The 27,755-nt window shown below is 32.9% G+C and overlaps 3 protein-coding genes across 5 annotated transcripts in view; all 3 read left to right on the forward strand.

Moving 5' to 3' along the window:
- The window catches only part of LOC145305908 (voltage-dependent anion-selective channel-like), a 326,720-nt gene that overhangs the window by 218,026 nt on the left and 80,939 nt on the right, over positions 1–27,755 (forward strand). The window lies entirely within an intron of this gene.
- Positions 1–27,755, forward strand: part of RpL15 (ribosomal protein L15) — a 227,898-nt gene that overhangs the window by 115,920 nt on the left and 84,223 nt on the right. The window lies entirely within an intron of this gene.
- LOC145306175 (uncharacterized) lies at positions 24,293–27,618 on the forward strand. The gene is made up of 3 exons (XM_080148179.1): positions 24,293–24,345; positions 25,168–25,271; positions 25,935–27,618. Exons 1-3 carry the CDS (start codon positions 24,304–24,306, stop codon positions 27,331–27,333), a joined length of 1,545 nt encoding a protein of 514 aa, XP_080004305.1. The 5' UTR covers positions 24,293–24,303; the 3' UTR covers positions 27,334–27,618.

Raw genomic sequence — 27,755 nt, forward strand, 5'->3', positions numbered from 1 at the left:
GCATGATAAAAATAGAAAAAAGTAACTAATAATTTTCCACTTATTACAATATTTTAAAACAGTTTCTGTAGCGCAGCTACTCTTTAAATATGGATTGTTTGTCCATCATTACACTTTCATAATTTCCTAGCGGCTATGCCCCTAGAGGCCTTTAGGGAAATATGAGGGAGGGAGTCCATCCTTTAGTTTTTAAAGGTTAGTTTTAAAATATCTTTTTTTTGTAGTTTTAAAAGATTTTTTTGTGTTGGAGGCATCCCAAAAATAGTTTTAGACCTTAGCTAGACTTATGATAAGCTTCACTGTAAAGGAGAACCAAATCGGTCCAGTGGTTAGACAGATACTTCGGTAAAACACACAGACAATCATTCTGTTACTTTTATGTAAGGATTAAATTAGAGTTACATCAATTTATCGTCTTTTATCTTATCCCTTTAGACCCCTGGCCTTGTTCCAAAACACAAACAATTTTTTATAGCATTTAGAAAAAAAAATTATCAATTTGTTTTTGCTTCGCTAGTTTTGAACAAATTTTTGCTGGGTGTCAGAAATGCAACCCCTTACTACATAACGATATCCTATAAAAAAAAGCATATTTCATATCCTATTATAAAAAGTAGTAAGCTTTTTTGTCTGTAGCGCAGGATATTGCTAACCGCTGAACCTTGGATGGTTTTAAGCTATTTTAATTTTATAGATAAGTCTGGGTATGGTTAGGCTATTTTACCCTTTCATATCCCTTCGAATATATAGAGCACCTTAACCACGAGGTTCCGAAGGCATGGGCTAAAAAAACTGGTTTTAATCTTATGATAGTACATTTTTATATTCGTAGAAAGCTGGATATAATACAATGCTAGACATAGTTTTCCCGTATGGATGAAAACCGGTTCCTATCCACCGGATTCGAATGAATACGAGAAAAATATTTTTTGTTTGTCCGTTTAGATCTGGCTTCCTTCTGAACCGATATGTTTTCCATTTCATTCAACTACCTCGCAGTACTAAACAGATTTATAGAGAAAAATAAATTATTTATGAAATTGATTAAATGGTACAAAGTACCAATTTAAAAACTTAATGTTAATTTACCAATGAGGAAATTTTGTTTATCATTATTGGGGGAAAATATAAATTTTTCTATATTGTAAAATCCCTCCAGAATTTTGAAATATGATAATATTGAAGTATTGGTTAGGTTGGGTTAGGTTACTATACAGATACTCACCCCCTCCCCCCTCTTATTTACAATGTTATTTTTCTTTTTTTTTGGGGGGGGGGATTGTTTTTCCAGGGTCGATTTCTTTTAGGAGGGTTGTGCTACCCTACCCTAGAATAGGACATGCTAGACTATGTAAAGGAGAATCACATCAGTTTATGGTTCCAGGACAAACGCAGAAGTCCCAAACGTCGGAGTGGACAAACGTAGGAGTGTTAAAATATCAATTTTATTAAGTATTTCTATACATATTAGGTTAGGTTAAGATATGAAAGAACAAATAAGCCCCCCGCAGGGGTTAGGCATTTAAAAAACCTATAAGATGGTCTAAAATAGGTTAGGTTAGGTAAAGTATCCACTCCGACGTTTGTCCACTCCGACGTTTGGGACTCCTGCGTTTGTCTTAGGACCCAGTTTATCAGTTAGCTAGATCATTCGGTACACACAACTAGAGGATTTTATATCAGAATTATAGAGTAGCTCCGCTACTTATAAACATAAATATGTTGGTACCCTACCCCAAAAAAGATTCAAACCTTTCCAGGACCTATTAAAAGCTATAGTGTAAAGAAGAAACATATTGGTTCAGCGGTTAGGGAGATCCTTCGATACACACAGATAGACATCCGTCTACTTTTATAGTCCCTAGACTCTCGAGGCCTCTAGGGACACGTAAAATTGTTCTTTTCATTAATTTATCATATAATTTTTTTCGCCGCTATATGGTGTTAGTTAGGTTTTGTTTAGCTAATTGCAAAGTTTTCTTGTCGATTTTTCTGGGAAGTGTGGTGGTGTACCCTCCCCCAAAGTAGTTACGAACATTCCCAGGACCTATGAGAAGTTACCCTGTAAAGGAGAACCATATCGGTTCAGTTGTTAGCGAGGTCCTTCGGTACAAACAAACAGACAAACAAAAATCCTGTTACTTTATTACAAGGATTATAGAGTAGCTGCGCGGCTTAATAAACATAAACATGTTGTTTACGTACTTCAATTTCGCCACACATTCCATTCAAATGGCCCATTTGGAAGCGCAGCAGCTTTAAAACTTATTTTAGCCATCAGTTGTATGTCGTTCTAAGACCAACTTAATAACTTATTTTAGCCATCAGTTGTAAGTCGTTCTAAGACCAACTTAATAACTTATTTTAGCTATCAGTTGTATGTCGTTCTAAGACCAACTTAATAACTTATTTTAGCCATCAGTTGTAAGTCGTTCTAAGACCAACTTAATAACTTATTTTAGCTATCAGTTGTATGTCGTTCTAAGACCAACTTAATAACTTATTTTAGCCATCAGTTGTAAGTCGTTCTAAGACCAACTTAATAACTTATTTTAGCTATCAGTTGTATGTCGTTCTAAGACCAACTTAATAACTTATTTTAGCCATCAGTTGTAAGTCGTTCTAAGACCAACTTAATAACTTATTTTAGCTATCAGTTGTATGTCGTTCTAAGACCAACTTAATAACTTATTTTAGCTATCAGTTGTATGTCGTTCTAAGACCAACTTAATAACTTATTTTAGCTATCAGTTGTATGTCGTTCTATGACCAACGTAATAACTTATTTTAGCTATCAGTTGTAAGTCGTTCTAAGACCAACTTAATAACTTATTTTAGCCATCAGTTGTATGTCGTTCTGAGACCAACTTAATAACTTATTTTGGCCGTCAGTTGTATGTTGTTCTATGACCAAATTAGCTGTAAACCTTTCTGTTATATCAAAGCATTAAATAAAAGTGATCGTGGCTGACATATTAACGACATGACATTACTTTAATTACATTGATTCATGTCGACTTTTCATTATTAGAGCAATACAATAGAATGAAACTATCCCGGCACTAAAAGGAAGCTTCCGTAAAATATAGAACATTATTGCTCCAGTGCAGTGGTTAATTTAAAAAAAACGTCAATAATATACGATAATTATAATTCAGTATTATATAGTATTACTTTATGCATTGCATTTTGTCATTGCTGCGCTACTTACGGTTAAAATTGTCATTTTTAAAAGCAAAGCTTTTCTATAATTATGGTCAGTCCGTCCGTCCGTCTGTCCGTCCGTCCGTACGTCCCTGATGGATAGCTTTTTTCGTTAATTTAGCCATGTTAGAATTGTCCTATTGATTTCAAACTTTGCATGGTGATTCCTGTGATAGTTAGGTTCGATTTAGAAAGTTTAGCAACTCTATAATCATTACCAGAATGTCCGTACGTCCATTTTAAACATGTTGATTTTTTTATTTTTTTAACAACAAATTTTTATGTGATCTAATTATCAGTATTTTAACAAATTTACTTACAATTTTGTTTCGTTCGACTTTTATACATTTATATTCTGATTATTCAGTTCTGACACTAAACAAATGTTAATGTTCGTTTGTCCTACCGTTTCAATACTTCGCCTTTATGGATGTTGTCATCCTTTTTTTATCTTATTCTTACACGTAATTTTTAAGATAAATATTTTGATATGAAATAGTGTACTTATATACAGAAGAGACGCTAAAAATCGCCCAAGGCTGCTTTTTAAGAAAGTAAAAATAAATTTTAGCTTAACGGTCTTAAATTCGTTACATTAAAAATGGCAGGACGTTTGTAGGTCGGTCATATTTTAGGTTCGAATAGGTTATAGGGATATATATAGGATATAGGGACATTGTGCTGTAAATTACACTAGTACCAAAAGTTTTAAAAACCCCGTTTTCGTATTCATTGGCTCAAATACTTTTTAGTTCTAATTGGTACTTATGATTGGTCTATGCAAAGTAGCAGTATCTAAACTTTTCCACCAGTAATTTTGTTTGTTGATCATTTTGGAAGGGTAATTAATTTTTTTTTTTTGGGGGGGGGGTTAAAAGATTGATTTTTTGGATAGTGGACAAAATAATGCCACGGTCGTAGCGGTCATGCGTCTTGCGTCATATTAGAAGGGTGACGCAAATATCAGATCTTAGTTTTAGCTATTTGATTTACTATTTTTCTCTATAAGATAAAAGCGATGCTTGCTAGGTTATCTAATTCGCTATAATATAAAGATAAATTTTTCTCAAATCGCCAAATCTGGTATCTGAAATTTGTGTCACCCTTCCAACCTGACGCATAACCGCTACGACCGTGGCATTATTATGTCCACTATCCAAAAAATCAATCTTTGAGAGGTTGGATTTACTCTTCCCTAAATTAGGTATAAACCTTCCTTGGACCTCTAAGAAGTTTTACTTCAAAGAAGAATCATATCGGCCCTACAGTTAGCAAGTTACTTTGCTACACACAGTCAAACATCCTGTTATTTTTTATGAGGATTTTAGTCAATATTAAGGAACCTAGTAAAAGTGTCTGACTCTGATTATGACGTCAAAAAAATTTACCACCAATGAGAGGCCACTATAGATTGTACCATTGGTCAATTAAAGTGTATACTGGCCTCTCATTGGCTAATTTTTTTGCGTCATAATCAGAGTCAGACACTTTTACTAGGTTCATATTAAAAGTGTCACCAATGTCCTCTCCCTCCCTGAGTTTCTACGGCCATACAAGTCAAAATTTTAAAGTTTCTGTACTTGCAACAAGAATGACAACATCCATAAAAGCGAAGCACTGAAACGGTAGGACAAACGGACTTTTATAGTGTCAGAACTGAATAATCAGAATATAAATGAATAAGAGTCGAAGCAAAATTGTAAGTAAATTTGTTGAAAAACTGCTACAGGATAATGTTATGTCATGCTTACATTTTTAGAACTTGATTATAGAGTTGCTTCGCTTATAACATTATACTTTGTTTTCCCAGGAATCAACATACCAAAAATCAGATCAATCGGATGATTAGATCACATAGAAATTTGTTGTTAAAAAAGTAAAAAAGTCAACATGTTTAAAATGGACGTACGGACATTCTTGTAATGATTATAGAGTTGCTACGCTTTCTAAATCGTACCTAACTACTAAAGGAATCATTATGCAAAGTTTGAAATCGATAGAACAATTCTAACATGCCTAAATTAACGAAAAAAGCTATCTCTCTGTGTCGGACGGACGTACGGACGGACCGACCCTAATCATAGAAAAGCTTTGCTTTTAAAAACAGTACTTATTAACCTTTTTGAGGACACAATTTTTTTACACGATGTAAACATTATTCCTTTACTTAAATATATTTTGTATTTGTACTCAGGGATCTAAAGGGATAAGATAATGGCCGATAAAATGATGTCCTTCCCCAATGATGATACACAAATTTTTCCCCTTCTGGAGATAAAAACTAGTGGTTGAAACGTTTGAACAGTAACTCTTAACTTAATGAACGAACTAATCAAAATTCAACGAAGTCCCCAAATTTGTTAATCCAACGAATAAGAAAACGTTATTATACATAAAACTTTGTTTAATAAACAGCCCATTGTCCCCTCTCTCTCTAATTTCCATTACCAAACCTATAATTCTAAATGTCCGTACGTCCATGTGTAGGAAATGATAAAATTGACATTGTCTGTCCATACTTCCCTGTGGAGGTCCTACCCTTGTGAGACTGCCTTTACATATACTCAACCTAACCTAAGATAAGCAAGAAAAGTTTTTTTTGCTGTTCATCGAAATTGCTTTTGAAAATGGAGATATGAAAGGTGTCATGTGTGACGTCATCAAATAACGTCTAAAAAGGAGGAATGATAGGAGAAGTGGGAAAGAAAACCCCTAAAAAATAAATGGATTTAGCCGTATTTTTATGACACCACGCATGAAATTCTCCAAATCTTCTGTGAAAATACTTAAAAATTGTCTTTTCTTTAATTAGGGTTGGTCTGTCCGTACGTCACATGACACAAACAGTTAGCTCTTTTCGTTAATTTAAACAGAGCTGGATCTTTAAATCATTTAGTGGTGAGCCAGATCGGGGTGCGCCGAATTTTAGCCAATCACAGCGCGGCATTTCATAAAATGCTGTGCTCTCATTGGTGGAAAGTTGGCTCACCCTGATCTGGCTCACCACTAAAATGATTTAAAGATCCAGCTCAGGTAAGAATTGTCCTATCGATTCCAAACTTATCATGATTCCTGAAGTAGTTAGATATGAATACTCTATTATACTGATTCCTAGGACAACAAAGTACAGTGTTATAAGCGAATCATCTCCTTGATCAAGTCATAAAATGTAGGTAAATCTTTATACAGTATCCTGTTAAACAAATTTACTTAGAATTTTGTTTTGATTTTTATACGTTTATATTCTAATTATTAAGTTCTGACACTCTACAAGTGTTAATGTTCGTTTGTCCAACCGTTTCAGAGCTTCACTTTTATGGATGTTGTCATCCTTGTTAAAAGTATAATTCAGTAAAATGTGATTTTTTTCAACATTCTTTCATTCTCTGATTAGAGTTGAATTCAAAAGTGTTCATGTTAAACGGAAAAAAACCACACTAGCAAATTTTCAAAAATTTTAGAACCTGCGTCTGTAGTTCAAATAGTAAGAGAGGGAGGGGACAATGGACTGTTAATTACACTAGTCTCTAAAGTTTTATAATACGTTTACTTATTTGTCGGCTTAACAACTTTAGAGACTTTTATTAAATTTTGATTGGTTTGTTTATTAAGTCGAGTGTCAAACGTTTCAACCAGCAATTGTAATATACAGAAGGGGTAATTACGTGTATCATAATTGGGGATGTACAAAAATAAATTCTAAGAGGATAACACTTAATTTGTGTGTTATTTTTGCGTGGACACTCTAGTTCCAATTCTTCCTGCACTGTCCTTGTCGTAATCAACTATAATGATCCCATTAGATTCAAATAGTGTTTTGATTAGACAACTACACCACATATATATGCTGCAACACACCCAGCTAACTTGACTTATTGGCTAATTTTCATATTTACACACCTAGCTAACTTCACTTATTGATTAATTTTTCAATTTAGATCTTAGATTCAAATTATGTTTTGATTAGACAACTACACCACCTATATATACTGCAACACACCCAACTAACTTTACGTATTGGTTAATTTTGATATTAACACACCTAGCTAACTTCTCTTATTGGCTGATTTTTCAATTTAGAACTTTGATTCAAATAGTGTTTTGATTAGACAACTACACCACATATATACTACAACACACTCAGCTAACTTTATGTATTGGTTAATTTTCATATTAGCACACCTAGCCATAGACGTCCAAGGGGGGGGGGAAGTGGGGATTACCCCCCCCCCCCAATTTAAAATTTACCCCTACCCTGGGGGTGCCGTAGCCTCCCCCAACCATTTAGGAGGGGGTATTTACTAGGGTGTGTTCATATCGGAATTAGACAAAGAGGGGATATGCAACAGATAAAATTAACCTTAAAAACATTTCTGACCAAACTAGAATTTTTAAAAATTGAGTTTTAGAACGCGACCACTAAAAAATATATTTCAATACTTATTAATATGCAAAGACGACATTCAAATTTTTTTGGAATCAGAACAATAGCTTCATGGTTCTCCCTGGAAAGGCCTTGAGGAGCTTAATCAGGAACTTTTGTTCATTTCAAAATATCTCATTCCTATCCTTAAAAATCACTAAAAAACACATTTTTTTAAGGTTTATTGAGAATTGTCTAATTTGTAGAGATTTTTTAGATTTTCTCAGGCTAGGAACGAGATTTTGAAATGGTCAAAAGTTCCTGATTCTACTCCTCAATGCCTTTCCTGGGGGCATCATGAAGCCATAGTTCTGATTCAAAAAAATTTGACTCCCCCCCCCCTTAAAAATTTTTACCCCCCATAAAAAAACAAAGCTTGGAAGCCCCTGCACCTAGCTATCTTCACATTTTGGTTAATTTTTCAATTTGGATCTTAGATTCAAATAGTGTTTTGATTAGACAACTACACCACATATATGTATATACTACAACACACCCAACTAACTTTATGTATTGGTTAATTTTTATATTAGCACACCTAGATAACTTTACTTATTGGCTATTTTTTATATCAATAAAACTTATTGGATATTCTTTATATCAAAACTCCATTTATAGGCTATTTCTTTTTACATAGCAGCTATAATGTGTTTTTTTTATGAAATTCACATTTGTTTCTTAAAAAAAGTAAATATAATATTTTAATTAAATTTAATTTAGATGAATTTACACATTCTATCCTGAATTATAAAATTTTACCAATAATTGCTTGTAGATTTATTATTTACAGAAAATTTGACCAACAATTTACAATAAAATTCCGCGGAGTGTGCACAATTTGTAAAATTGTTATCTATAATTTGGCAATATCTAGATCTAGATTTTGCTAATATTGATCAGGGATCTAAAGGGATAAGACAATGGCAGATAAATTGATGTACATCCCCAAGGATGATATATAAAATTACCCCTTCTGTAGATGACGTTTGAACACTCAACTTAATTAAACAACCAATCAAAATTCACTAAAGTCCCCAAAGTTGTAAAGTAACGAATAAGAAAAACTTTGGGGACCAGTGTAATAAACAGCCTATTGTCCCCTATCTCTTGGATAGTAGCAAAGCTTTTAAAACAAATATAGGAATGGTTTCATATTATTATAATATGCAATCTAAAGATAAATATTTAGAATGTAAATAAGAAAATTATGTCCAAAAGTAGAGTAACTGTTTATAATTACCAACAAAAAGAAAATATAGACAGACACGCAACAGTACAGTAGAGTAGCTTTGCTACTACAAAAGATGAGAGAATAAAATATAGACAGACCGACAGACCAACAGTTTATTAATAAATTCATTCTTTTAATTTTTGATACACTAACACAAAATCTTTGACAATAATTCTCTTTCTAATATGAAATAGTTTCAACAGTACAGTAAATTTATTTTTGCCTGAAAGTTTATCTGCGTTTTATTGTACATAAAAGTTCAATTTTAAGGTGTTTTAGGGTTAGGCATAAGGAAAAGATCTACCATCGTTTTATCTTTAATATACTCAAAAAAGGGGAAGGGTTCAGAGCAAATCACCACATATTTAAAACATAATGCTTTACAGAGCTACTACTGATCAAAACTTTGCTTTTCAATATTTGTTCTCTGTTTGATTAGAGACATATTGTATAAATGGACCTATAGTAGAATACTGAAGGAACATTCATGACAAATTGTCGCATATATTAGGATTTAGTTTTTCCTGGGTAAATTAATTCGTGTATAAATTTCTTCCCTTTTAATGTGAAGCAGTTAAAACACTAGAGGGAGAAAGGGTTAAAAAACTGTATCTCCCCATCGCAACCGCCTTTTGCAACTTTCTATTGGGTCATTGAGAATCAACCAATTGTGTCGCTTATATTAACACAGCCAAGTAGTAGAAAATAATTTAGATGCAGACGAAAGAGGTCTTTGAAAAAAGAAAGGGAGTTAGTTGTCTGTATATATATATCTATCCTATAGATCTGTTGTGAAGTATTCTTTTGATAAAGTTATCTTTCTAAAAATTATATCCTTGAATAAATTCGTCTCAAATTTCGTCGCCCGTATCTAGTATATAACAAAATGTAAACAACAGTTTCTGTCTGCAAAAATTATGTTTTTAATTTGGACGTCTTATGGGGTTGGTCAATCTAGATATACTATGTCTATTTTTGTTTGGTCGTTTTGTAGGATCACCTATGCATTGATTGTCAAGGTTGAGGCATAAAGGGGTCAATTTGTCATTTTTGTTTGACAGGGATTCAGGGAGAGATAAATTAAAGATAAATCATTCCTCCCCCCATAAAAGATGTATTATTGTTCACATCGAAAAAATTATTAATTATTATCGACACAGTATTTAGTATTAAGTTGTCGTGACGATTTACTGCTATATACTAGACACTAGCGGCTACGCCCCTAGAGGCCTCTAGGGGCACTAGTTTCTTTTGAGGAGGGTCATATATTCCAAGATCGATTTCTCTTGGGAGGGTGTTTGTACCCTCCCACAATATATCTCATCTTCATCAAAATCATGTCTATATAGAGATAAGACAATGGCCGATAAATTTGTGTACATCCCCAATGATGATACACAAAATCAAACCTTCTGTAAATTAAAATTAATGTTTGAAACGTTTGAACTCTCAACTTAATGAACCAATCAATCAAAATTCAATAAAAGTTCCCAAGAAAATTTATTATAAATCTTTGGGGACTAGGGAAATAAAGAGGCCATTGTCCCCTCCTTCCCTGCTATACACCTCTGCAAAATGTAAATTAGCATTATCTATCAAACAAGACAATTTATCCAGGGAGGGAGGGGACATTGGACTGTAAATTATACTGGTACCCAAAGTATTGTAAACATGTTCTCTCCTTTGTTGGCTTTAAAACTTTTGCTATTAATTAGAATCTTTAATGTTAGATTTAAAAAAACCGTTAAACTGCTGTAGAAGGGGTAATATTGTCTATCAAACTCGGGGATGTTCATTAGCGTATCGTTTATTGTCATATCCTTTAAGTCCCTGCAATTTATATGTCTACAATTGATAAAAAAAAATTGGGCCCAATATTTATCAACTAGCAAAAAAATGTAGCAAAATCTATAAGTCTCTTTGTATGTTCGTTCGTTATCATGTCATTTCTGAAACAGGTATATATATATAGACAGCTTTCCGCGGATATCAAATGAAAATTATAAAATCATAATCATTTTTATTTGCAGCTGAGGGGTTGAATTTTATTATTTTTATTCTAATTATCGTGGAAAATTATTTGGCTATTCTTCTTTTTTATTATTTTTATTAACGCGGGAATATGTGAGTTTTAGTGTAGCCGAAAATCTAAATAAATCATCTAAAAAATGGGGGTTCAAGAAAATGAAAGTTTCTTTCCCAATTAAAGCCTATTTCGCAAGGGTTGATGTATAGGGCAAGGAACAGTATTCTCATAAACAACAAAAAACATTTTTGGGCCATGTAAAGAATAAGTTTTTCTCAAAAAATGGGGAATGCCTTGGCCTATTATAGGGAGAATAAAGAGGATGGGGTTTGATAAAAAAAAATCTTTTTTCTGTTATAAAAGGGAGAAAATAATTATTGTGCTCAAAAAACTTTTAAAAATAATTGTCCTTGTTATTTTATTAAAAGTATAGGGGGGACTGTTCAGGGATATAAAGGGATAAGCCAATGGCCGATAAATTGATGTACATCCCCAATGATGATTGGAATTAGCGGTTGAAACCCTTAGACGCTTATGTTAATAAGCCAGCCAATCAAAATTCAATAAAAGTCCCCAGAGTTATTGAGCCAACGTTATTACAAAACTTTGGGGACTAGTGCAAATAAACAGCCCAATGTCCCCTCCGTCCATGCAAGGGACTGTTATACACTTAGAAATATGTTTTCCTGTTCAAAATTAAATAATCATGTGTATACGAAACAACTATTTTTAATGAGGTAGAATTTTAGTGATGTTTTGTTTGAGACAGCGTAAAGTGCCTCCAAAAAAATGACGTCATACGATAAAATTGATCAATGAGAGGCCAGTACAAATTTTACCAATATGATCAATTACAGTGTATACTAGCCTCTTATTGGTCAATTTACAAATTTACAAAAACAAATTTTACCATTGGTCAATTACAGTGTATACTGGCCTCTCATTGGTCAATTTACAAATAAAAAAATTTACAAATTTTACCATTGGTCAATTACAGTGTATGCTGGCCTCTCATTGGTCAATTTAATTGTTTGACGTCATTTATGGTGGCACTTTACGCTGTCTCGTTTTGTTTGTTTCTCATTGACTAGCGGCAACGTCCCTACATGCCTCTAGGAGCCTTAAAATGGGGGATGGACACTGGACACAGTCTTTCCTTTCCCACTTTTAACTTTAGAATTAATGAGAAAAAGTACAAAAATATAAAAAAAAATGGGAAGGGGTTATTTTTTCTAGGGGTGATTGCTTTTCAACGGTGAATGAGATCTTTTGGTACACAACGACAGACAGACAGACATAGAAACTCACAAAAACTCCTGTTACTAATAAGGATAGTTTAAAAAGTAGATGCGCTTATAACAAGGATGACAACATCCATAAAAGCGAAGCTCTAAAACGGTAGGACAAATGAACATTAAATCATGTAGAATCTCAGAACTGAATAATAAGAATATAAATTTTTTGAAAGTCTAGACAAAAGTAAAGTAAATTTGTTGAAAAACTGCTTAAATACAGGATAATGTTTAAGAACCTACATGTTTAAAATGGACGTTCGGGCGATTATAGAGTGGCTATGCTTTCTAAATTATACCTGACTGTTATAGGAATCATCGTGCAAAGTTTGAAACTGATAGGACGAATCTAACATGTCTAAATTAACGAAAAGAGCTAACCGATCCGGACGGACGTACGGACAGACCCAAATTATAGAAAAGCTTCGTTTTTCAAAATATCTATGCTAAAAAGAATAATTTGTTGCAACATAAAAACAACATGTGAAATAATACCCCTACACGAAGTATTTTATATAAGGGTTGAATTTTAGATGATTTAATGCTTCGCGTTTTTTAAAAGGTAGTTCTACAAAATAAATTTTTATAATACTTTTGGCCAAAGTATTCTAAATGACGCCATATAAGAATAGTTGATTATCATAAAAATGACGTCATTAGGGATCATTCGGCCTCAAGTTTTTAGATACAAGACACTCCCAAATTTTAGAGTAGCTGCGATACTAACCAATTGGTCGTGATTGTCAATGCTATTTTGAAGAACCTCTTTTTGGTTCTATGACGTAGGTATAATTTGTAAAACTGATTTATATTACTTTTACCTCTATCCGCTCTGGCTTTTTCATCATTTTTTTGCTGTCACAGATAGTGCCGGTTGGGCACTGACTCCCCCCCCGCCCCCCCCCCCCTCAATCTGTTTTAAATGAAGCTTTACAAAGTGTCTTAAAAAATCAGCCTTGTGACGTCATAAAAATGAAAGATAAAAGGAGAAGTGGGAAAGAAAACCCCTAAAAAAAGATGGATAATCCCTCATTTTTATGATTTTTTAGACAATTGTAAAGCTTCGTTTTAAATAGACTAATAAATAGGAGGAGGGTGGGGGGGAGTTTGTTCCCTATACCTAATATCTACAATGCCCTAACCCTGCAGGCATCATTTTACCCCCCCCCCCCCATTTAAAATTTACCCTTACCCAGGGGGTGCCGTAGGCACCCCTTACCATTTAGGCGGGGGTATTTACCCCCCCCCCCAAACAATTTTGGGGGGGTAAATACCCCCCCCAAAATAAAAAATCTCTTATAAAAAAAAATTTTGCGCGCTTCGCGCGCATTTTTAATACTATATATTTAATAAATTTTAAATTACCCCCCCAAAAATTTTACCCCGGGGGTAAATTTTGGGGGGGGTAAACTAAATTTACCCCTGCAAACAGATTTCAGGGGGGTTAATTACCCCCCCCCCAAGCAAATTTTACCCCCGTGGTAAAAATTTTGGGGGGGGTAAAAAAAATTTGTAATAAACAAACAACCAAAAAACCACCACCCTTATTTTCAATCTATCTAAAAATAAGGTGGATGGAGGGGAGGGGGGTTATCAGTGCTCAAAAGGGTAAATTGTGTGAAATTGTCAGATTTTCTTTTAAAAGAAAGTAAAAGGTTATAAGTGAAAACAGTAAAAGTGTCTAACTATAAAGTCAGAAAAAATTAACAATTAACCAATAAGAAGCCAGTATTCACTGTGGTAAAATATATAGCGGCCTCTCATTGGTTAATTGTTAATTTTTTCTGACGTCATAGTCAGACACTTTTACTGTTTTCGTTATAAGTAGCACAGTAATGTATACTTTTTAAATATAAAATATCCGAACATCTACTACTCTAATTAAAGAAAGGTTTTTAAGATATTTGATTAAGATATAATTTTTAAAAGCGAAGCTTTTCTAAAATTAGGATCGGTCCGTCCGTACGTCAGTCCGTCCGTACGTCTGAGAAAGATAGCTTTTTTCGTTAATTTAGGCAAGTTATAGTTATCCTATCGATTTCAAACTTTGCATGGTGATTCCTGTAGTAGTTAGGTAAGATTTAGAAAGCGTAGCAACTATATAATCATTACCAGAATGTCCGTACGTCCATTTTAAACATGTTATTTTTTTCCTTTTTTAACAACAAATTTTTATGTGATCTAATTATCTGATTGTTCTGTTTTTTTATATATTGATTTCTGGGACAACAAAGTACAATATTATAAGCAAAGCATCTCTATAATCAAATCCTAAAAATGTAAGTATGTCCATAAACATTATTCCTTATCAAGTGTTATTGTCCGTTTGTCCTGCCGTTTCAGAGCTTCGCTTTTATGGATGTTGTCATCCTTGTTAAGTAGGAAATATCCGAACATCCGTTACCCTAATTAAAGAAAAGTTTTTAGGATTTGATTAAGATATAATTTTTTTTCTACCAAATTGACTTAAACGGACATAAGTTCATATTTACTGAGAAGATACGTACTCAAAAGTAGATTTTACCCCTTTCATTGGATCTCATGTGAGCCAATTACTAAAAAACAGACAAAGCCTAAATTGTGTTAAAATTGTGTCAAAAATCATCCATGTGACGTAATAAAAATGAGGCATTGTCTATCTCTTTTTTACTGGTTTTCTTTCCCACTTCTTCTCTCATCTCCCTCATTTTATTACGTCACATGGATCATTTTTGATACAATTTTAACACAATTTGGGCTTTGTCAAAAAACAGACAAATAAGTTTTAATTATTATATAAAAGCTGCGTCGCAAAAAAAACATGAATTTTTTTAGCAATAACATTTCTTTGTAAAAAAATGAGAACTCGGTCTCATGGAGGTATTTAATTTTCAGATAAACATGTCTACAGATAGACAAACAAATAATTGATAATTATAGAGTAGCTGCGCCTTAAAAACAAAATTGCATGCACTTTTCTATTTGTGTAAACAAAAGAGGACCCCCCCGGGAGGTATTTAATGACCTATGATAGCCTATCAACTTTCTTTGGAAGGGGTCCCCGACATTTTACCATATGGGTTTCTAAGGGATAAGACAATGGCCAATAAATTGATGCACATCCCCAATGATGCTACACTTAATTGCCACATCTGTAGATTGTAAATAGTGGTTGAAACATATGGACACTCAACTAAATAAACCCACCAATAAGAATTTAATAAAAGTCCCAAAATTTGTTTAACAAAGGAATTAGAAAACGTTATCATAAAACTTTGGGGTATAGTATAATAAACTGCACTATGTCCCCTCCCTAGGTTTTGCGGCTTTAAATGCTTAAACAATACTAAAACCATTTTTAATCATTTTCAAAGCATTAATAAATAAATATCTTACAATAAGTTTACTTATATATCCAACTAAGAAATAAGCATAAGTTAGGGCTCTATAGTCCATTGTTATTAACTATAGTTGTGAAAAAGATGAAAATTCAATCTTACATGAATTGTGTCATATACCTAACTAAATACAAACTATTCATCTAACAATAAGTTTACTTATATACCCAACTAAGAAATGGGCTTACATTAGGGCCTCAAAGTCCAATTTTATTAATTCTAGGTGTTAATTGGAAAACATTTTAACGTACATGAATTGTATTATATACCTAACTAAATTCAAATAAGATGTCTTACAATAAGTTTTCTTATATACCCAACTAAGAAATGGGAATAAGTTAGGGCTCTATAGTCCATTGTTATTAACCCTAGGTGTTAAATGTTTAAACATTTTTGTCGCACATTAATTGTATTATATACCTAACTAAATTAAAATAAGATGTCTTACAATAAGTTTTCTTATAAACCCAACTAAGAACTAGGCTTATGGTAGGGCCTCAAAGTCCAATTTTATTAATTCTAGGTGTAAAATGTTTTTACATTTCTAACCTACATGAATTGTATTATATACCTAACTAAATTCAAATAAGATATCTTACAATAAGTTTTCTTACATACCCAACTAAGAAATGGGCATAAGTTAGGGCTCTATAGTCCATTGTTATTAACTCTAGGTGTGTAAAAAGTGTAAAAACCCAAACACTCGCCACATTTAGATAGGTGTTTTAAAATTTAAACAAGGACAATTATTTTCAAAGGTAACGTAGTAAAGCAAATGTTGCAGTCAATAAACAAAAATATTATTCGGACCAAGTTAGGCAGAATATTGTTGTGGCATACTCCAGGGAGTAAGGGAGGGGACAATGGATCGAATATTCAATCTTTAGGAGTCTCAGACTTTGGGGACTGGCTTAAAGGGAATGTTCTGAGAATGTTCTGACTGAGTTTGGGGACTTGCGCAAGAAATGCCGTTACTCGCTGTGTTAGTTTTGAATATATATAGTTTTGCAGACAGAGAGTAGTTCAAATATAAATACACGGCCCCCCTCCCATACTATATTTCACTCCCTTCATCCCCACCTCCTTTTTAAAAGTAAACGAGAAAGGGAAATGGAGAAGGGAGGTGGGGGAAATAAACAGGATAAAAAGGGGCAGGAAGGCGTGCGGGTCATATACTTGCCCATCCAGCTACACGCCTGCCTGCCCCTTTTTTCCATGTTCACATCACTTGCCCCCAAATCTCTTTTCTCTTTCCCTGTCATCTGTAGAGTTCCAGGGAGATATTTCTAGTAATTAATTACAGAATGGTTATGTCAGTCTGTAATACTGGTAATCTTATTTTCAAATGATTGCTTTTTTTCTTGGAACTTTTTTCTTAGTTTATGGTTTTCTAGATTTAATCAACAATCACTTTACAATTTCCACCATATTTTCGGGATTATTCTGGTTTTCATGGCCTTTCTTCAAAAACTCTTAAATTGAATTAATTGCCCATTGTCCCCTCCCTTACTCCCTGGGCATACTCTGCATTACTTTTACAATATTGGCCTACTTTGCTTTACTTGTCAAAATATTGGCATAATCTGCCTATTAAAGTAAAACACTATAAGAGGAAAGGGGTTAAAGAACTGTATCTTCACGTAGAAGTGCCATTGTGCTGACTCTCCATTAAGCCTTTAAAAATCAACTAATAGTGTTATATTAACCCAGCCAAGTAGCAGAAAACAATTTGCTAGCAGACGTAAAAGGTCCTTGGAAAAGGAGGGCAGGTAGTTATCTTTATATACATCTATACTGTAGATCTGTTATACAAATAACGTTAAACTGTTCATTAGCTAAAATACTAAAACACCCTAAAACATAGCATCATTACGAAGTTAAGTCCAAATCATTAGACTTGAAGGCAGGGGCGTGCAATGAAAGGGGTGCTGAAAACAACCCCTTTACCCCCTCCCCTGAATAATTCAATTACACCTTCAAACACTCAGATGAATTGTATACCCTTTGTAAAACACTGTACAAGCGGTTGATTATATAGGACTTTAAAAAAAATGAGAGGTTGCGTGTTTTATTTGTATATTAAATCTATTATTTAAAACAATTAGACTATTATTTCTTCAGTATATGCGCCTGTGTCATAAGATCACGAAAACAGATGGATAGATTGTTCCTTGTATATTAGGTAATCTTTATATCAAAAGATTGTTCAGTAAGGATGAGTTATAATCCGACGTATATAAATGGAAAAAAATCTTACCTACCTTACTCGGACTGATTAAAAATATGAATGTACGTACATATCCAAGATAAATCAATAGAGTAGCTGCGCTACTAAAGTTAATAAATAATAATAAAATGGGGTGCAACTTCTATATTTTTATTTGTATAATCTGGTAGGAAATAATTCTATTTATGCATTTACAAAATATAACAAGAACAACGATGTCCTTCAGCTTGGAAAGCTTTTTAAATAGTGCCAAAATTAAGAAAACAAATTATAAGTAGCGAAGCTATTCTATAACTCACTTTGTCTGTCCGTCCGTTTGTGTAGCTGGACAAAGTATCTCAAAAATCAGCCATGTTACGTCATAAAAATAAGGGAGATGAGAGGAGAAGTGAGAAAGAAAATGAATTAATTTTTATGACGTCACAGGGCTGATTTTTTTTAGACACTTTGTCCAGCTACCTGTTCGTCGGCCTGTCAGGCCTTAGGAGATTGAGAAAATGCTTCCAGTATTCAACTCAATTTGTCTGTTTGCATGTCAGTTAGCTTTTATTAAATATCTGGCCGGATACCGAATATCCGGCTGATTTATAATGCCGGATATCCGGTAATTTTCCGGATATCGGACCTTTTTTAATATCCGGTAGTATACCGGATATCTGGCATGAGAAACCGGCCGGATATCCGGCCCAACCCTAAACCTAAGGTTTCGTGATTTTCTGTTATTAATCTTATTGTATCACTCCTTCTTTTGACCAGTAAACATATGCTTTATAACCCACTCTGTCCGTTTGTCTATCAAGGATTTGTTTGTGATTCATTACTTATGGATGTTGCCATTCTTGTTAAAAGGAGAAAGCAGTTTATGAATTTAACAATGTATATTAGAGCAAGGAGGGAGGGGACATTAAGCTGTTTATTACACCAGTTCCCAAAGTTCTATAATAACGTTTTCTTATACATTTGCTTAACTGCTTGGGAACATTAGGTGAATTTTTACTGGTTGGTTCATTAAGTTGAGTGTCCAAACGCTTTAACTTTCAATTGTAATCTATAGAAGAGGTAAATTTGTGTATCACTAGCGGCTTCGCCTAAAACCACCACAGGACCAGTAGGTGTATTCCCTGAAGAGTAGAATCCAATCGGTTCAGTGGTTACCGAGATCTTAAGGGACGGACAGACAGACAGACGGACGGACAGACATCATTCTACTTTGAATTATAGATAATTGGGTGTGAACATCAATTTATCGGCCATTGTCTTATCCCTTTTGATCCCTTATATTAGAGAGAAATAATCTTTTTTAGAAATTTCATTGTCCCATCCCTCCTGGGATATTTGTACAATAAAAAAATAGGTAAAAATACTGAACAGGTTTTTATTGTAGAATCATAAAAGATTGTTATCTTACATATATATTAAAATACTCTATTAGTTTTGATTCTAATGGCGCTTTTGTGACATAAACTCTAATAGCGGTATTTTATGTTTGAAGGAAAGAGTAATTCAGTGAGGGAAGTGGAAAATTACAGAGATGCTACGCTTTTTAAAAAACAGGTGTATTGAATTCATGTTGATTTAGATATCTCCGCTTCGTGTAGTATTATAATTGAATTAGATAGTTAGGTACTCGAATAGTTTACTGTTTATTACTACTTGCAGTTACGCCCCTAGAGGCATCTAAGGGAAAGGGGGCGGATCCTCAACTTCAATTCAAAAGAGAGACGTTGGTCATTTTGGGAGATATGTCTTGGAAAGGGGTGGAAAATATGAGAAGCTTCCCTGTAAAGGAGAACCATATCGACACATCGACAGTATATTGATACTCCTAAATACACATTTTTTTTACTTTGAACAGTTGATCCAATGCGGTTCAGCTTTTTTTAGAAGTTTTAGAAGCTTTTTATATTTAGGCTAATTAAGACAACTTTTCAAAATAAATCTCCTAGAAACTAGTGAGAAAAGAAGAAGTCTTAAAAAGTACGTATAGAAATAAAATGCTTTTTCGGTAAAGAGTAATCTATTCAAGTATATAACTGTTAGAGAAGGGTATGTATTCTTAAATAAAAATAATAAAACTCGTTTCAAATTATCAAAATATGCTAAGACTATTATATTTATAATTATCAACTCAATAATTTTTAAAAATCTAACACAAATTGTGTGTAATATTTTCTGTTCCTATGTAGAAAAAAAGGCTACTGCGTATGAACTGTATATGGTGTATATTCAACAAAAAAATATTTTTTAGTTATTGCATCCTTTTTGTTTTCCAAAAAATTGTCTCAATCCGTGATAATTGAATTATTTAGATTTCAATTTTTTTCAAAGGAGTTTTCAAGGGCAGGGGATACTGCATCTATACAAACTACTATGATTTAAATATCTGTCTTTACAAATATAAAAGAAAGCTGCTCTACTCCCAAAGTATAAAACAACACACTAGGTTTGAAGTAATCACAAGTTTATTAATCAATAGTAAACAAATAACTGCTAGAAGAATATGCCATTACTAGGTAAAATGATATATTATAGGTATATGAGTTGGCTCCAACGAAACCCAATCTGTCCTACTTTTAATTCCTGTGACGTCATACAAATGAGGGATTATCCATCTCTTTTTTTGTGGTTTTCTTTCCCACTTCTCCTCTCATCTCCATCATTTTTTTGACATCACAGTAATTAAAAGTAGGACAGATTGGGCTTTGTCCTTGGCTTCGCCACCAACTATATTGGTTGAGTGTGGTTCTACAGTTTGGCCTAACCCACTAATTACTAATGTAGGGCCGGATATCCGGCCATTTTCAATATCCGGCCGGATATCGGTTATTGAAACCATCCGATAATTTGCCGGATATCGAACGTTGGTCAGATATCAGGCAGGATACCGGATATCCGGCATTATCAATCAGCCGGATATCCGGTATCTAGCAAAAAAGTATCCGGCCTATCCCTACTAATTACACAATAGTGTGGGTATAGCGGATTCCTTTTGTTTTGTATTTAAGAAAGGATCCCTATCATACATTTTATTGGCTCATAGAATAAGTCCATCCTATAAAGTAGTAAGCTTTTTGTCTGTATCGAAGGATCTCGCTAACCGCTGGACCGATATGGTTCCCCTTTACAGTGAAGCATTTTATAGGTATAGAAAAGGTTTTTAACTATTTTTGGAAAAGATACCACCAACTTCCAAAGAGAAATCGCCTCTAGAAAAAAATGACCCCCTTATTTTCTTTTTAAAACTAAAATTGAAAGTGGGTTAGGTCTACTTGGCCTCCCCCCCCCCCTCAGGGGCTACTATAGGTCTCTAGGGGCGTGGCCGCTAGTATTTATACAAAATAACTATTAACAAGAATAATGCAGATAGAGTAAGCGTAGCATAAAAGACATAAAAACATAAACACTTAAAAAAATTTATCTTACCGGAATGTAGTTTAAATTAGGTCATATATCTATTGTTCCTGGAAGTTTTATAATATTTCAATTTGAATATGACGGAATTATTCGTTGTCAGGGATCTAAAGAGAAAAGACAATGGCCGGATCAACTAAAGTAAATCCCCAATGATGATATTCAAAATTACACTTTTTGAAGATTTAAATCAGTGGTTGAAAAATTTGAATACTAAACTTGATAAGTCATTCAATCAAAATTTCCCAAAGTTGTTATGCCAACGAAAAAGTAATCGTTATTATAACACTTTGGGGACTAGTGTAATAAACAGTCTATTGTCCCCTGATTTGTTGTAGTAGCAATGCTTCTCTACAGTCTTAGCAGACTTTATTGGTTTAATGGCAAAGGAAGTGTAATAAGTAATAAGAAATCCCCCTCCCCCTTCCCTCACGAGATTTTCAAAAATAAAAACAAAATTGACCAAAAAAAGATTAAGCCATAGTTATTGGAGTTTTAAACCAAGGGGTCAAAATGTGATTAGTTTTTTATGTAGTTGATGTTAAATGGAATGTATGATAGACCAACCAACACGTAACGAAATACAAAGAAGCTTTGCCATTTAAAGACATTTGTTCATGGATCTTAAGGACGATCAATTGATTTAGATTCCCAATCATAACCCTTTCAGCAGATTTAAATCATTTGATTAGATCATTAAGCATTATTAGTTAAATAAAAGTTCACAAAAGATCTAACAGTTAAGATAACGTGTTTAAAAAACTTTGGGCCCCAGTTAAATTTGCCTTCCAATAATCCCTTCCCACCTGCATTAACATTTCTGATTCTGAAATTAAATTCTAAATGATATTGGTAGCCAAATTTTATAACCAATGTTTAAGTTTTAGAAAATTTAAGTTTCTTTTAAATCTAATTTTTATTAACTTTTTTAAACCAGCAGCGTCAAAAACTTTCAAATAAATAACAAAATTATAGTGATATCGAATATTTTTGGTTAATAATAAATTATTTTTCATTATGCTATCCTTGTTGCCTTTCCAACATATTTTTAAATTAAAGACACAAAGAGTAATTTGTACTACAACAGAGCAACAGACATTTGTAGAATAGCGTAGCTACTCTTCAATGATGGTCTGTACGTCATTATAAACATGTCGAGGACGTCTACGCTTTTTGATTTGTGGGTAGGGGTATTAAAAATGCATATTTTCACCTAAATTGAAAAATTTGAAGTTTAGAATTATTCATTTTTTTAGCAAAGCTTTTCTGTAATTAGGGTCGGTCAGTCCTTCCAGGAAAGTAGGCTCTTTTCGTTAATGATTCCTATAACAATTTAAATAATTAATGTATATCTCATTGTGCAAGAGATAACAAATAAATTTTAGAAAGGCTATGCTTTGCTCTTATGGTCGTTGTTTTATACAAAGAAAGCTAGACAAAATTTCTTAAAAGCAAAGCTCAGCTATAATTAGGGTCGGTCCGTCCAAAAATCAGATGAATAGGATTAAATCATATAATAGTTATTTCTCGCATCGTATTATAAACAGCTTTCCGCGGATATAGAATGTACAACTATAAGATTAAAACCAGTTTTTTTAGCCCCGAGGTGCCGAAGACACGGGCTAAAAAACTGGTTTTAGTTTTATGATTGTACATTTTTATATTCGTAGAAAGCTGGATATAATACGATGCTAGACATAGTTTTTTCGTATGGATGAGAACCGTTTTTTATCCACCGGATTCGAATGAATACGAGAAAAAAATAAATCAACTTGTACAGAATTTTTGGTAAATATTATAGAAATGCTACCCATTCCAAATCGTACCTAATTATTACAGGTATCAGCATACTAAGTTTGAAATTTATACGATAATTCTAGCACGGATGGACGGACTCCAATTATAAAAAACTTTGCTTTTCAGAGATGCGTTTTTGAAAGAAGAATGCCGCGTTTTATTACGAAAATGCCTCGTAGAGTATACAACTTAGGAATTCAAATTTTTTCAATTACTATTTCAGCCATTTGTATAATGTCTAATAAAGCTTTAAAAAGATGCATTAATTAATATACAGCAAAAATGGATTTAGGATTGTTTATTTTTCTTCTATAAAAGCCGTACCAACAAAAGCGAAATAATTAAATAAATAGTTATATACTCTGTTTAAATCCTACGAGGCATTTTCATAATATTTTCATAATAAAAACGCGGCATTCTTCTTTCAAAAACCCATCTCAGCAGGTTTCAAGCGCAAATGATGAGAGATTAGTTATTTCCCGCATCGTATCATAAACAGCTTTCCGCAGATATAAAATGTAGGGCTAAAAAACTGGTTTTAATCCTATGATTGTACATTCGTAGAAAATTGATATAATACGATGCTAAACATAGTTTTTTTTCGTATGGATGAGAACCGGTTCTATTCCACCGGATATTAATCAAATTCGAATGAATACGAGAATAGTTATTATAAACGGCTTTTCGCGGATATAGAATGTACAATAATAAGATTAAAACTAGTTTTTTTAGCCCCGTGGTGCCGAAGGCACCGGCTAAAAAAGCTAGTTTTAATCTTATGATTGTACATTTCTATATTCGTAGAAAACTGGATATAATACGATGCTAGACATAGATTTTTCGTATGGATGAGAACCGATTCCTATCCACCGGATTCGAATACTTACGAGAAAAAAAATATAAAAGATAAGAAATTTACAAATATGAATATTTTTTTATCTTTCTCAGTTTATCAACTGAACTTCATAATCAATAAAAGAGGTAATTTTTATTCTTTCTTCGTACTTATTATATAATATGTATTTTTAATTGTTTTTATAGAAATAGGAATATATTCCTTTTAAATATCCACCCGATTAGAACTAGTCTGAAAAATTATGTATCGTATCATATTATTATGGCATCTGGGAGCTATAAAAACTGGTTTTTAATCTTATAATTGTACATTTTTATATACGCGAAAAGCTGTTTATAATACGATGCAAGAAATAACTATTAGGGTAACATAGAGGGATTGGAGAAACCGACTGTAATTATAGAAATGCTTTGCTATTAGAAATAATTATCATATAATTTTAAGGTATTGTTTGTTGTCATGGCTGAAAATCTTAATCATAATTTTCTTCTTCACTTAGAGGTTTGTTTTTTTAAATTTTAGTATAGTGTTTGTAAGTGGCACAACATGTAGCGCATCTGCTCGTCGTCGGGTAGGTGATAGGTTCGAATCTTGGCCCGACACTGCGTTCTAACTAAAGACGTGAAAAGAGCTCCAACTTCTGGTGCGCGACATAAACAGGGGAATGCCTTGGCCCATAAGCAGGCGTAACTCATTACCGTGCACAGTTAGGACTTCGCAGACAAAGGTCGTGCAATAAAAAGGGTTGGTTGTCTGTTGGATGTTACCTTACCTAATATCTAACAGTGGGTGATAGAGTGTTGCATCCCATTACATTTGGATGATGCCATAGGGTTCTCTAGATGAAATTGAAGGAGAATTAGTTAAATAATAGGTGATAGTGAAGTTAGGATTTAGATGCACACGGAGATTGGAGGTGAAAATCCTTTGGCAAATCATAGATTTGCAACCTTCGCGCATAGCTGAGTGCATTCTATGTTTCATTATATTTAAGCAGACCCATCCATTCCCATGGAAGCTACTCTATTACTACATCACCCAAGCCTAGAGTTTTGGCAGGTGTTTCATCTTAAGGCACCAAAATTAATGGCACTCATATTATGAATGAGGAGCATGGACGAGGGAAAGCATGATATAATTTGCTTGATATGTAGAATGTGTTTTTTTTGTATAGTAATTGCATCGTATTATAGACAGCTTTTTGCCTATATAAATGCCTGTGCCTTCTGCATCTCAGGGCAAAAAAATGGTTTTAATCTTATTATTGTACATTTTAATAAGCTGTTTATAAAACGATTTAAATATAACTATTCCTATATTAAGGATGCTGGTGATGAGTTTAAGACTCTTCCTCTGGTGGCCTTCAGAAGGATTCTGTTTTTCCTAACTGTTAAGGAAATAAAACTACTGAGAAGGGTCTCACCATGGTAAAATATTTACTTTTTTTTAAGCGAAGCTTTTCTATAATTCCAAAACAGAAAGCTTTTTTTTGTTAATTTAGGCATGTTAGAATTGTCCTATCGATTTCAAACTTTGCATAGTGATTCCTGTAGTAGTTAGGTACAATTAAGAAAGCGTAGAAACTCTATAATTGTTACCAAAGTGTCAGTATGTCCATTTTAAAAATGATGATTTTTAATTTTTTTTACAACTAATTTTTATGTGATGAAATGATCTGATTGATCTGATTTTTGGAATACTAATTCCTAAAACAACAAAGCACAATGTTTTAGGCTAAGCACTCTACAATCGAGTCTTTAAAATGTAAGTATGTTCGAAAACATTATCCTGTATTTAAGCAGTTTTTCAACAAATTTACTTACAATTTGTTTCAATTTAAATACATTTATATTCTGATTAAGTTCTGACACTCTAAAAGTGTTAATGTTTGTATGTCCTACCATTCCAGAGCTTTGCTTTCATGGATGTTGTCATCCTTGTTTTCAAGTCAAGCATTCTGTTTCACTGTCTAGTTCTTTTAGTTTTCATATGAACTTTTGGTTTATTTTCTTCTGTTTACTTATTTTTCAATAAATTAGGGGGGGAGGAGGGAATTGTTGTAAAGTTTCATTAAAACTAATCCAATTTAGGTTTTTTGAGAGAGTATCAAATGAATTTAAGCAGCTTTTTGGAACTTACAAAATAAAAGTGTCCAGACAGAATTTTGAAGAGATTCAAAGAACTCTGGAAGTTGCTATGGAGAGACCTTATGGGCTGGATAACAAATTAAATCTTAAAATTCGAGAGATAGATTCAGCTTCAAAGAGAGAATTGTTGTCAAAATTCAGAGATAATATCACTGTATTAGATGTTGATATTAATAAGAATGATCTTCAAAGTCAATCTGTACAAAATGATTTTCCTTTAGAACTTGAATCAATTACTGTAGATTTCAAATATAATTGTTTCAGTTTGGAGAATAAAACAAAAGAACTTGTTGAAAATGTTTTGGAGAACAATGCAAATTCTCTAACACATATTGGTCTTAGCAGATATCTTTGTGATACTATTCTTAAATTACCTGTCTTGAACAATATCAAATCATTAGATTTATACAATATGGATGCAGATGCTGCTTTAGCATTAATAAAGTCATGCAAAGAAACTCTTATTGAATTAGAGATAAATGACCTAAATGTAGCTGATACCAACAGTTTTCATTTACCAAATCTTAAGATACTTCATATAATTAACATGGATGGAGATGCTGTTCTAGCATTGATTAAGGCATGCAAAGAGACTCTCACTGAATTAAAGACAGCAAATACTGATAATTTGAATGTAGCTGTTATCAACAGTTTTCATTTTCCAAATATTAAAATACTATATTTACGCTGGATCGATGGAGATGTTGCTCTAGCATTAATTAAGTCATGCAAAGAAACTCTTACTGAATTGGAGATAAGAGAGGTTTATGACTTAAATGTAGATGTAATCAACAGTTTTAAGTTACCAAATCTTAAAATACTTTATTTATTCTGGATGAATCAAGATGCAGCTCTTGCATTGATTAAGTCATGCAAAGAAATGATTACTGAATTAAAGTTGGGAGTAGGTGATGCATTTAATTATCTAAATGTAGCTGATATCAACAGTTTTCAGTTACCAAATCTTCAATTACTTCATTTATTTAGTATCAATGGAGATGCTGCTCTAGCTTTGATTAAGTCATGCAAAGAAACTCTCACTGAATTAAAGATAATAGAAATGGATGATATAAATGTAGCTGTTATCAACAGTTTTCAGTTACCAAATCTTAAAATACTTCATTTAGTTAAAATGGATGTAGATGCTGCTCTAGCATTGATAAAGTCGTGTAAAGATTCTATCACTAGATTAGAGGTAAAATACATTGAAAATCTAAGTGAAGATGATATTAACAATATCAAGCTGCCAAAACTTGAAATACAATTTGTGGAATATGATTATCATGACGATTTTGACTATTCAGAATATTCTGAATACTACAAAAAAGTATTTTATAAATAAATTTAAAAAGTGCCTACAAAATAGAATTGTAACCATGTGTAATATAATTCTATGTTATTAATGTATTATGAGAAATTTAATTTATGTAATAGTCTTAACCAGGTACAAGGGAATGCTATTCTGGAAAACAATGCTTTAGAGCTGATTTCATTGATTTCTAGTTTAAACGTGATGATGAGATTAAGCACCTTTTGGCAGAATTCGATAAGAAACTCACTTTTGGCTTTCTTTACTCAAAGCCCTGCAAAAAGGATTTCAGAGATTGATTGCATGTTTAGTTTAAAGATGTATAACCAGATATAAAGCTTTTTTTACAAGTTTTTGATATTTTATCTAAATCATAAACTACTCGTAGATTATATGTTAAACAGTGAATGAAATTCATTAAAAATTAGTGAATAGCTGTAATACTTTGAAAAATA

This window comes from Acartia tonsa, chromosome 14, assembly GCF_053477335.1.
Source record: "Acartia tonsa isolate MP-2025a chromosome 14, ASM5347733v1, whole genome shotgun sequence".
Taxonomy (NCBI): domain Eukaryota; kingdom Metazoa; phylum Arthropoda; class Copepoda; order Calanoida; family Acartiidae; genus Acartia; species Acartia tonsa.

Excerpts from the sequence above, each read along its gene's own strand:
- LOC145306175 (XM_080148179.1), top strand. The coding sequence starts at position 24,304 with ATGGCTGAAAATCTTAATCATAATTTTCTTCTTCACTTAGAG. Across the intron at positions 24,346-25,167 it reads ATTTTCTTCTTCACTTAGAG|GATGCTGGTGATGAGTTTAA; the intron begins GTTTGTTTTTTT and ends TCCTATATTAAG. Across the intron at positions 25,272-25,934 it reads CTGAGAAGGGTCTCACCATG|GTTTTTTGAGAGAGTATCAA; the intron begins GTAAAATATTTA and ends AATCCAATTTAG.